Source organism: Gossypium hirsutum, chromosome A01 (genome assembly GCF_007990345.1).
Source record: "Gossypium hirsutum isolate 1008001.06 chromosome A01, Gossypium_hirsutum_v2.1, whole genome shotgun sequence".
Taxonomy (NCBI): Eukaryota; Viridiplantae; Streptophyta; class Magnoliopsida; order Malvales; family Malvaceae; genus Gossypium; species Gossypium hirsutum.
Window position 1 is genome coordinate 114,693,832 of NC_053424.1, and position 12,581 is coordinate 114,706,412.

Here is a 12,581-nt window from a genome sequence, read left to right on the forward strand (position 1 = left end):
TGAAGAACAACGATGGAGGTGAGTTGAATTTTATAGGTAATTTTAATGTCTATTTTAAGGAAGAAACGGTTCCTCGTGGGCTTAATAAATGGTTTACCTTTGGTTTTGCATGTTTTTAGGATTAAAATTTGCATTTTCCCTTGGTCAAATTCTGTTATAAGTCCTTGTATTCTACTTAAGCCATGAATTTAGTCTCTTTTACTTTTTAAAATTTGAAATTTAAGAATAGTAGTTGTTAAATCCGTTTAGTTAAATTATGTTGTTAGTATTGTACTATGTTTAAAATTGTAGATTTAGTCTATATTTTCTAATTAGATCATTATTAGTCCCTTTAATTTTCAAATTTCGAAATTTTAGTTTTGATGCACACGACGATACTTAAATCCATACTTGACTTTTTTGTGAGTAATATATGGAAATAACAAGCTTATATGACATTATATATGTGATAATATGATTGTCACGTTATATTCTAGAAATAACACAACTTAATGAATTTATCAATTATTGTTTGATCAATGTTGAAATTTTAAAATTCATAAAATATAAGTACTAAATCCATACCTTACACATAATATAATGACTAACGGTAGATTTTAATGTTTTCCTTAAAACTCTACACTAATATAAGAATTTGAGTTTGAAAAACAATAAAATCATATATTGCAGTAGTGAAATTAAAATCAACGGTAAAATATATATTTGAATGTAAACACAACAATCACGATTAGGTGAATTGTACAGGGGATAGAAAATAAGCACTAAATACATCAGGTTATCTTTTTTAGCGTGAGTATTTGATCCAGTTAGTGGTTGAGCCAGAAAAAATTTTTTGGGGGGCTGAAATTCAATTTTGTATTTTTACAATAGTAAAAATGCAATTTCACCATTTTAATAGACTATATCTTTATAATTTTTAAAGGATTCAATCAAATTTTTATTTTTTTGGAAGGGCCAAAGTACAATTTTATTATTACTAATTTAAAATTTTATAAATTATAAAAAGTCTAAATGAAAAAATTTTCATTCCCCTCTTAGCTCCACCACTTTAACTAGTATTAATGTACTTTTTTTATTTCACAAATAGCCTTAAAAAATTGACACGTGTCAATCTTTTTTCAAATATTTATTTTAAAATATTTGAATATACCCTTTTAATACACTTGTCAATCACTTGACTCTGCTCCTGAAGTCTAAAAACTCCGCTCCATTGTGCCAAATCATTTATTTATTTTTTATATTATTGAACTTAAAACATATTTAAATATTTAATACATAATTAAAATTATAAAAAAATATTGACATATTATTTGAATATTTTAATTAATCTATATTATATATGTTTATTATTATATTAAATAAATATAAATTTGAAAACCTTTAAATCCAAATAATTAAAAATTAAAATAATAATTCTAAAAAGCTTTTCAAGTTAAAGAGATTATAAATGAAAAAGTGAAAATATATTGATTATAATATATCTTCGTTTATTAAAAATTAAACTACTAATAAAAATATTTAAAAGATTGAAGGAAATAATAAATAGAAAGCACGGATGAATTATTAGTTGAATTGATTTTTATAAAATTTTATTTTAACGAATTAAAATTTTAAATTAGTAATTTAATTGATTCTCGATTCAATTAATTTGTCCTATCTATTTAACTCACATAACCTTAAAATTTTGACAAAATTCATTGACATATATTATTTTTTTTGTTATTTAAAATTTTTTCTAAGTGCATAAAATTATTTCTGTGTTTATCTTTTTGTTAAAGAAAAAAATAGTGGATTTTCTCAAATAAAAGTACTACAATATTTTCAACATATGTTATGATTCGATTTAAATGCTGAGACAATCAAATACTTATTCATTGTAAATAAAGATGGTAAAATTCGAATTATTTGATGGATTTTAAATCGATCTATTTTAAATGGGTGTATTTTTTTTAAAAAAAAAAGTGGATGTCAGGCGCGGTAAAACTTTCTGTTGGAAAATGAGTATTAAATAATTATGATAATTGCTTGTACCGCCCAACTCCACTGTATGGGACTATTATTTTATATTTATATATATAACTATTAAAATGATAAAAATGTAATAAAATATTGTAGAAAAATCAATATATTTTATATTTAAATATTTACTTGATTTTAAAAAGATTGAAAATAGTAAGACAAGTAACAAATTGAAAATAGTAAGACAAATAACAAAAACTAAATTGAAGTGGAACGGGATGGATGCATCCAACATCTATGGAGATGGTAGTAATTTCAATATTATACATCTATAATGGAGTGGGGTGGGTGGTGAAGCAAAGTGTATAACTGTAGAGCAGTAGTGGATTTAGCAACATCTACCTCTGTCTCACTCTACTGTTATTCCTAATTGCAAAACACATCCTATTTAATATAAAATGAAAATATTATTAAAAGTGCTTTTGGTAAAAAGACCTCTCCTATATATCGATATTGAGCAAATTGATTTCTCTAAAAAAATTGAAAATATTTAATTATTGTTAGTTTCAAAAGTGAGCATTCAAAGACAATTAATCATGGCATGTGATCTCTCTCAAAAAAATCGAACCAAATTGGTACACGTAGACTACCACACAGGTTGTGTCAAGATTAATTGTATTTAGCTGCTCATTTTTAAAATTGCCAAATTAAATTGCTCTAATTTTTTTAAATGAATTAATTTACTCAATATCAAAATTAAAAGGGCCTAGACAAGTGTTTTTACTAAAAACTTTCTTATTTTCCCGAGTTATTAAAAGGAATATAACTAATTTTAAGATGTAACAATTTATTTAATTCAAAATTGAAATATTTTTTAAAATCGGAATTGGAAAAAAAAATTGATAATCATAATTTTTTTTAAAAATCATTCTAAAATTTTATTAAAATGACGGATTTTATAGATAAAAAAATAAAAAAATTTGATAATCACATATTTTATAGGTTGGCATCAAGGCATTGGTTGATGTACCTTATGGATTACTCTATACTTCACTAATAATCACAAAGATCACAACAATCAATGAATAAAAGCATAGTACTTCTAAGATATTTTTTTTCCAATAAATAAAATGATGAATTATTCATACAAATCATCTGCAATTGTTTGTTACTTTCCACAGCATTTGAGACAGGCTCTTAATGTGTAGTTCTAACACTCTAAAGTCCTGATATACAACTTACGTTGACTGTACTAATTGATAGTTGAGTAGAGCATGGAGTTTATGTTCTAACTTTTGATATATATATATACACATCTTGCTTCTAGGATCTAAATGTTTGGTTCTGCAGAATCATGTGTTTCAAGAAGCTGTACCTTTGGATTCTTGAATGTCCAACTCATGCTCTGCCACCATAATGCATGAATCAGCTTCCAGAGATGAAACCGAGCTTTTTCCCTTCAATGTTTCCTTCGGTGAATTCAGCATCTCCGTCGTGCACTGTACATCAGGCGTTATGCCAACCTGATCTATGTCATGAAGAGCAGGTGATAGATACTTTGCAACCGTTACGAAAAGAGCAGATCCATCATGTAGCTCCGTGATACTCTGCACCGACCGAAAATCATTCAGCAATTATGTCGAATAAAGCTTTGAACGATTAAGGCTTCATTTAATGTTGCTGGGAAACAGTTGGATGTGATCCATCTGATGCTGTTGACAAAGGCATTCACGTAAATAGCATTTATGTTGCCAAAGTGAATTGCATAACATGCACCAATGGCGCTCAGTCCCAATGTTTTGGATGGAAAACAATAAGATTTTGCTATGGAAAGATGAATTAGCATAAAACAACTGAACATTAAACTTACCTGAATTTTCCCTTTACCAAAAGTCTTGTGGCCAACAAGGATAGCTCGACCATTGTCGTGTAGTGCACCTGCCAAAATCTCACTTGCACTCGCACTTCCCTCGTTCACCTATTACAAATAATAAAAATACTTTCCATGTTGAGAAAACATTACCCTAATAGATCCTTAAACTAAGAACAAAGATAAACTAGTTCAATATTGGCCGATATGAACTGAGAAGCTACATATTAAAATTTTTATCATATCCTGGCTGACCTGTCTACTAACATATGAACTAGTAAAAAGATTTGTGCATGAGAAATGTTATCTTGATCTAGGTTACGTTTTCCATCAGTAGTTAGTAGTTGGTAGAACATGAATAGAGGGATTTTGGGTCTGATCAACAATGTAAACTCGATATTAGACGAGAATGTATGCATGTTCCAACAAAATTTGCATGGTGACAAGAATGGCTGCACCAGCACTCCAGCTAAGCCATGAATTATAGGACTACAAGAGATAAACCGTCTGAGAACTTACGTAAAGACGCACACGTGCACTCACACAAAAGGAACAGGAAAAATAAGAATTATTCCTGTCAGGAAAAATTTAAATATCAAGACACTCACAAGAACAACAAGAGGATCATGCGTTAGAGCATGGCCATTGGCCATGTTGATGGGTGACATATGCCCATCACGGTCAACTGTGTTCACAAGAGTCTCATTCCCATCTAGCCATATCTTAGCAACATCAAGTCCAACTTTCACTAGACCTCCCTGCACAGTGATTTAAGAGAAGAAATTTAAGGACAGAAACTCCATCAAAAATATATTCAATCCAGAAAAATAGTAGTGGAAAATCACCGGGTTGTTCCGCAAATCCAGTATGTACGATTGTACACCGAGGTTCTCCATCTCATGGATTGTATTCTTCATTTCTGTAGCAGCAGTCTGTCAAAGAAGTTCTTATTAACCCATCTGGTGGTAAAATATAAGATCACAAGTCAATGGTTACAAGACCATTACTTTCACACTCCTTTTTTCATGACAAAAAGAGCACAGTTAATTGGTTAATACCTGTGAGAATGTTGACAGCTTCACATAACCAGTCTTTGTTAGACGGCCATCTGGGGTTCTATGAGGGATGACGGTACTGGATATTGGTGAAAGCCTAATTAACTCACGAGGTAGTTTGACCTTCAAGTAAAGAGCCATGTTTCAAAATTAACAGATAGAAACTATATAAAAGAATTCCATTATACCTATAATCTGGTGCTGTATGCATAAATGCTTGCTTATTGTAGATAATTTTCAACTTTCCTTTCTATCCGTTGTGAAGAAAATCAACAGCAGTAAAACTATAAACAAAAACAAGAGGTTGCGTGTGGCTGTTACTTTTCTTCTAGAAGCCAAAAAAAAAAAGAAAAAAGAAACACATTTAAGCCCCAAAGCAAACAATATTTTCAAAGAAGTAGCCATTTTTAGTCATATATGAACTTGGTTTTAGTATCAAATTTGAACTTTTCTGAAAATGATATTTATAAAGAAAGAAAAGCAACAACCACAAGGACCTTAATAAACACCATAGCTTTGCCAGCATGATGAATATTGAGCGGTTAGTTACCTCTTTGATACTAGAACCACTTCCTGAACCATTTCCCTGGAGACCAAAACATCAGTTTTGTTAAGCATAATAACATTAGGAGAACCAACAATGTTTCTACATCTGGCCTAATCCTTTGGCTAGAAAAAGTAATACCCAAAAGAAAAGAACTCAAGAGTTAAATGAAACATATAATCTTATTAAAAAAAGAGATGCAAACACTTATGACACTTGCACAATGCTATATTGCTTTCTTTTGTGAGACAGGTTATGCACTAAAGTTCAACCAAGTAAAATTTAATTTCCATCTTCCACATACTGAGGAGATTCTTAAGAATCAGGCTTCTGAAGCAGGGTTATATTAGATTTGCTATGAATGCATAGAGATTATAACTACTAGTTCGTGACAAAGGGATACAACATTGCAACTCTCTTTAATTCACTCAATGTTTCGAAATGGATGCACAAATTGAACATGTCTATCTCTGATCTTAGGTTAATGAATTTAAAGAAAGCCTGATCTTAAATCAATACATGTCCGGTCAAGATAAAAATGATCATATTGTATGCAGGTTACTGAAGAAAACTTAGTATTCGTTTACATTACAGAAAATCAGAATGGATAATTACTCTGTGGAGCTTTACTGTAACCGATGTTCCGGCTTTCCCTCTAAGCCTCTGGGCTGCTGCTTCACTATCAACACCATCAAGTCTCTGCCCTGAAACCTCGAGAATAGCATGCAAAGTTAAGCAGAGTTAAATTTAACAGAAGAACAATATTTGGAAAAGGACATATCCAAGAAAGAAATGTATTTCTAGATTTGAATTGATAAAGCAAAAACAGTCCCACATAAATTCAGTCACGATATATTAAGAAAACCATAATATGTAACCCTGGTAGGGGCAAGGTCAAAGGCTTAATAACATGCATACCATTAATCTCAATCAACTCATCTCCATCATGTATACCAGCACGAGCAGCTGGGCTACCCTCTACGCATGACAAAACAACCTGCATGGTTTGAATAAATTATGACAGACAAGATTGAAACATCTTATGGGAAGAAACTTATGATAAATGCCCAAAAAAAGAAACATCTTAACAGACATACGATTGACTATCAAATTTCAATAGAAGGAAGAAAGCATTCATTTGTGTCAATAAAAATTGAAAACATTCTGGGAAGAAAATTGTGCTAATAAGTTTACAGTAATCATTAAGGAAAGCTTTTCATATCCAATCCATTATCGTTTATGAACTAATTTAAATTCCTTGTCAACTAGATTTTTCCGGAGCTACTACAGCAGGTTGGCATTGTAAGATTAGATTTCTGCACTCACCAAATGACCAGTTTTTGGTTCGACAGTTATGAATAGACCAATTCCTTGCAAATTCCCATCACTTCCAATTCTAAAACTTTGGTACTCCTGAAAGCGAAATTGTGTTAGATAGAATGGTATAGTAATCCTTTGATGTAGATTCATCAATCAAAAAAGAAAAAAAACTATAATCACATAGATTGAGTAACGCCGAGGGGAATTTGGATTAGGATCACTTCCTATTTGGATTACCTATCACATTACTTTTACCCTTAAATTTTCTTGTTCAATGGGTTGGAATGTAAGATATTTTGTTTGATTGAGAGAATATAAGACAAGCTAATAGTATGTTTTATCCTTGATCATAAATAAGTATAAGAAAAGTTATTAAATTATACTTAGCGTGAAAGTTAACTATGAAAATAGGAAAAAAAATATAGATAGTACCAATAATAACATAAAAATGTTAAACTTCCTCAACTTAAAATAATAATTATTAAATAATTAAGGTAAGGTAATCGAGAAAATGTAATATAATAGACAAGATGTTAAGTTTCTTCAAATAATAACACGATAATAATAACTCACTTGAGAGAATATATCAAAGAACTAAAAAGTTTGATTTATTAGTACTTGTTACTATTTCGTTATGGTTTAGTGAAAATGAATCAAGTTCACTAAACGTGGATAAAATTGTCACAAATCTCACATTACTAAACATAAGATTATCCTAAAATGTGATATGTTGAGATTACAGCTATATTACCAAATTTTGACATTGTTGGTAATGTTATTTTACTGACTTAATGAAAAATTGTTGAATCAATAATATATGATGATAGAATCTTACATTCTTACCAATCATATAGATAACGCGATCCAAATGCCCTTAATGGCAACTAGTAACTTGGCAAGGTGAAATGTAACAAATGAGTAGCAGCCGCATCATAATTTACCATATGTAATATGTTGTAGTGTCAATATCGTATAAATTTATCCTAGCTAAAGCTAAGCACAATTCACACAAGTCACAGGAAGCTGATTGTGATACCTTTGGACTGATAATCCGAGTGAAGGGATCTCCAAGAGTTGAAAGCATTCCTCTGATTTTACCATATGCGGCATCAGCCGACTTCAAGGGAAACATTTCCACCATTGTTTGCTGCAACTTCAAATCCCAGTCTGCAATGGAGTAATTCTCAAGAATTTATTTACTCATCATACTTAGTTCTTTAGTTCCTAAGTAATAGAAGAACAGGCAAATAAACATAATACTATGTCCACTCCTTTCCAAATCGTTTGTGAAAATCTAATCATCCACGAGGAATTTGAAAGCCTAAGAATCTCAATCCTATGACTTTTAACTTTTCATGGCACCTGAATACTTGGACACGATTGCAGATGATGATATTAGATTCAAACTTCAACAGCATTTCCTTTCTGGTTTAAGTCCAACACAACTTGGATAGCAAAGCATTTATGGAACATTAATTGATTATTATGAACAACTGAATAGCAATATAGCACTATTTTATAGCGTAGGCCACATCAAAAATATAAGAAGTAAAGTAAAATATAATCAAAATATGGTTAAGACACGATAAACATATCTGAACGTATGGATTTTTTTTTTATAAATAAAATTAAGATGATGACATATATTCATTTATTTATTTTTGAAATTTTTAAATATAAATCAAAGAACACATGTACCTAATCATAGTCCTTTAGTTTAATATATTAAGGTTCAAATAGTTAAATTAAAATTATTTGTATGCAAATATTTAATTGAAAAAAATCAAATTGATATTTTTATTGTATATTATAATGTGAAAATTCTATTTTATTGCCGTATTTTGCTGTAACCATGTCTAATTTTTCTGAAATCCCATGGTTGCAGTGTTTGTATTACTTGTCCAGCCTTCCTAGGTTCTAACATGTAAAACTAAAACCATGATATATGTATAATATATATTCTTTTGGCTAAAATAACCTAAAAGCCTTTAAATTTTACCACTTGGGTAAAGTCATATATTTTCACTGCATCAAAAGAGCCATTAACTTTTAATTAGTATTTTAAATAAGCTCATAAAGCATCCAAATAAAAACTTAACATTCAATTTTTTCCTAAATTAACATTTTATTTTTCAGGAAATAAAATTTTTTCTCAATTTCAGCCACGTCATAGACCATATCAGCTTTCCAAGTCAGCGTTGACTGTAAAAATTTATTTGATGGAAGGTTAATTACGAAACAGTGGTAAATAAAAATTGAGTGCTTACTTTATTTTTTCATTTTTAATGATAAAATCATTTAAAATAAAATACTATCATGTATAAAAAAATTTTAAAATATGTCATATTTATTGTACTTAAATAAAATTTGAGATTAGATTTTTATGCATTTTTTATTTTTTTATTTAAAAATTTCATTAGGATCATGAAAATCATAAGTATTTTCTGTCAAAATTTATTAATTTAAAATTTTGATTAAACTGTTCTCAAATGATGTGATATATGATTGAAAAAATAAATATATTAAAATGACAAATTTGACAAGATCTATCCACTAAAAAATGATTAAACTAGAATTTTTAAATTAAAAAAAGTTAGAATATTGAATTTTTAACTTTTAAATTTTCAAATTTTATACAAGTAGTTGGGCTAGAAGCAGATTTTAACCCAAAAAATACTGAACTACTCATAATAACAATAAACCGCAATTGCCTCATTTCGGAGAAAAAAGAAAAGAAATGGTGAATGGAAACAACCCAATTACCTTGATGATTAAACGTTGGGTCAACAAATGTTTCTCTTATCAGTCCCCAAGCTTCCACAAGAGTTCTCTGCACTGTGTTTACCTAGCACAAAAACCTTCAATCAATCAGTAATTTAAGAACTAAATTCAATTTTTAAAATTACGTCGAACAATAAAAACTAGAAAAGCGAGTCACCTCTTGAGCGCGGGAAACAGGGAAAGCAACTGTGAGGGACTCAGCAAAAGCCGGCGAATCACTACAAACGGAGGCCAGAGCCGTGGCCGCAGCGGCGAAACCAACAAACCCTTTTGTTAACGACTTGATCAAGTCATGACCGGTGGGTTGTTGTTGCGTAGGGGCCTCTGTTTTAACCGATGCCTGAGGATTACAGTTTCGATTATAAGAAGAAACACAGGGAAATGACGCACTCGACCTTTTGCTAATGCCGCGATTTATGGACGACAAGCGATGTGAAAAGAGGGGAACTGAAGAGGATTTTAGGAGATCAAAATTCGGGCAGAGAGGCTCCATTATTCGGTGAGTGACTGGAATGAAAGAATAATAATGTTTGGATTGTGAGAAAATCTTCAAGTTCTTTTTCCCGGAAAAATTATCTTCAAGTTTCTAAAAAGAGGGAATTCCTTGGGATTTTTGTTAACCATTATATTTGATTGCTGGCGGGATTCTAGTGTAGGCGGGGCCCAAATGAATCTTATTCAGTGTTGTTTTCTCCAATTTTGTGGCAAACAAATGGGTTGCGTTGCGTGTTTGAGTATCTACCAACGGAAGAATACAACACCCTCTTCAACAGTGGCGGAGCCACTAACAGAGTGGTGGCCCGGTAAATTTTCAATTTGAACTTTTTATAATTCATAAAATTTTAAAATAATAATGATGAAATTATATTTTGACCCAAAAAAATAAAAATTTAATTTAATTTTTTAAAAATTATAAAAATATAAGTTATTAAAATGATAAATTTATAATTTACTATTATAAAAATATACAATTTAATCATTACCTTCACAAAAAAAATTTCTGACTTCACTACTGCTCTTCAACATATGCATTCACGATAAAAATCTTGTTGTAGAACACTTGTACTTGTGTTTATATATTTAGTAAAAACACTTCTCCACTCCTTTCAATTTCGATATTAAACAAATTGATACTTTAACAATTTAATATATATTAGTTTTGAAAGTGAGTAATTAAATCGAAATTAAATTGATAGAATATATCAACATTGGAAGCTTAATTGATAAAAAAAATATTAATACCATAATTAATTGGTAAATCAATGAGGGAAATGGAAGTTGAGTTCACATTTTTAGTAATATGAATAAAAATAGTATTGTTATATTATACGTCGATAATGACAATAAGAATGATCGTAAAATAATAATAGATAAAAATAAGAACACACATATTTTAAAAAACTTCTTTTTGGAAAAAAGTATGGATAGAGGAGGAGAAATTTACTAATGTTGAAAAATAAAAATACAAGAGGTTTTCGACTATACATTTTTAAGGATTAAACAACCATATTATAATCAATGTCTAATAGAAAAAGTATAGTTCTATACGGATTCAACTTGTGTGACATGATCCATACCGCAGAGGCAACTCTATTTTGCCTCTCTATTTTATTTCTTTAACAAGTGACAGGATTTGAGTCACATAACTGTAACAAGCATGTCCTGTAGAGTTACTAACTTTAAATAGGAGTGGTAAAACTCAATTTGATTTGAAAAAATTTAAATTTCGAGTTAATCAAATCGAGTTATTCGAGTTAAGTGATTCACATTTCGAGTTCGAGTTGAGTTGAATTTTACAATTCGAATAATTCAAATAATAATTGATGTAAATACCCATTTCGTCATTGTCAATTTTGAAAATGATCAAATTGGTCTCTCCCAACAAAAATTACAAAAAAACAAATATCAAAAATTTTAAAATTTTTATATTTTTACAAAAATTATAAATAATTTTAAAGAATATATAAAGACAATTAAAATTTTAAATTTTTTCTAAAATAATAATTTTGGACCTAAATAAGTTAAATAATGATTCTTTAAATTTGACATATTTAACTTTTTTAATTTAACTCGAACAATTTTACTTGATTCAATTTAAATTTTATTGTATTTGACTCGATTAATTAAAATAAAATTCACTCGATTTACTCTTACGCTTACCCCTAACTTTAAAAAGAATGTAACCAAGTGCTTTTTGAATTAAAGTATCATGTGATGTAGGCATCCAATTGTAGATTGCAAGCTTGTGAAGAGCAACATATAACTTGCTTAAACTTAAATAAGGTATTCTAGGCTTTTTGCCCTAGGTTGTTCTAACTCCTCTAGTTAAAACGTTGGGAATCTTCTTATTCAAAGGCCCCCAAAAAAAGTCCCAAATAATGATGGATTGAAATCAAAGTGACTATTCTTTGTTGGTAATGTCCTTCTTCAAGTGCGCATAGAAGTCCAACACAATGCTCTTCACGTATTGTTGAGCAAACTTGGCAGTTGTCAAGAAACCCAACTTTCTTAGTGCTTGTACCACCCCAACTCTGGTGAAATCTTCTAGGCTCACATCCTTTTCTTCTAGTAAATGTTTGTTGTGAAATATCCATTTTGCTCCTACAGGTTCAATTAAAAAAAAGTTGGGGTTTGCTTTAGGTAGTGGAGCTAGAGGAGTCTTGGCCTTTCTTTTTGGCATTATTTAACCCTGGTTTATAGCTTGGAAAGGGGCATTGGATCTTCCTCAGGCTCAGAATAAGAGGGATAGTAGAAAACACATTCACTTATGGCGAGTTTAGTGAGCACAACTGGTTCCACGTCTTCTGTAGACTTAGTTGCATGTTCTGCAATTACTTCTTCTCAGTGAAGGCAAGGAGGTTTCCTTGATCAACAGGAGTATCATAAATTATTGCTAATTTAGGATTAAAAGGAACCACTACACAGGTACTTAAATCATTAGGGTCCATGATAGGTACTGAAGATGTGGGTACATCGATTAGAACAATACGCTCAGGAGTTTGTTGTTCATCAGAAATCTGCAGTGGATTAGTTGCAAAAGTAGAAGGTGTTC

The 12,581-nt window shown here is 30.1% G+C and overlaps 1 protein-coding gene across 4 annotated transcripts; it reads right to left on the reverse strand.

Moving 5' to 3' along the window:
- Nucleotides 1-3,056: 3,056 nt before the first annotated feature.
- LOC121229580 (carboxyl-terminal-processing peptidase 3, chloroplastic) lies at nucleotides 3,057-10,331 on the reverse strand. 4 transcript variants are annotated; one of them, XM_041114230.1, is made up of 12 exons: nucleotides 9,687-10,331; nucleotides 9,512-9,593; nucleotides 7,785-7,915; nucleotides 6,755-6,841; nucleotides 6,347-6,425; nucleotides 6,044-6,132; nucleotides 5,435-5,470; nucleotides 4,888-5,007; nucleotides 4,675-4,761; nucleotides 4,438-4,587; nucleotides 3,830-3,937; nucleotides 3,057-3,566 (listed from the first exon to the last, which is right to left on the reverse strand). In XM_041114230.1, exons 1-12 carry the CDS (start codon nucleotides 10,020-10,022, stop codon nucleotides 3,321-3,323), a joined length of 1,551 nt encoding a protein of 516 aa, XP_040970164.1. In that variant the 5' UTR covers nucleotides 10,023-10,331; the 3' UTR covers nucleotides 3,057-3,320. The 4 variants fall into 4 exon arrangements, with proteins under 4 accessions (XP_040970164.1, XP_040970171.1, XP_040970175.1 ...); XM_041114237.1 differs by having other exon boundaries at nucleotides 3,057-3,671; nucleotides 9,687-10,260; XM_041114241.1 differs by having other exon boundaries at nucleotides 9,512-9,606; nucleotides 9,687-9,817.
- Nucleotides 10,332-12,581: the final 2,250 nt, after the last annotated feature.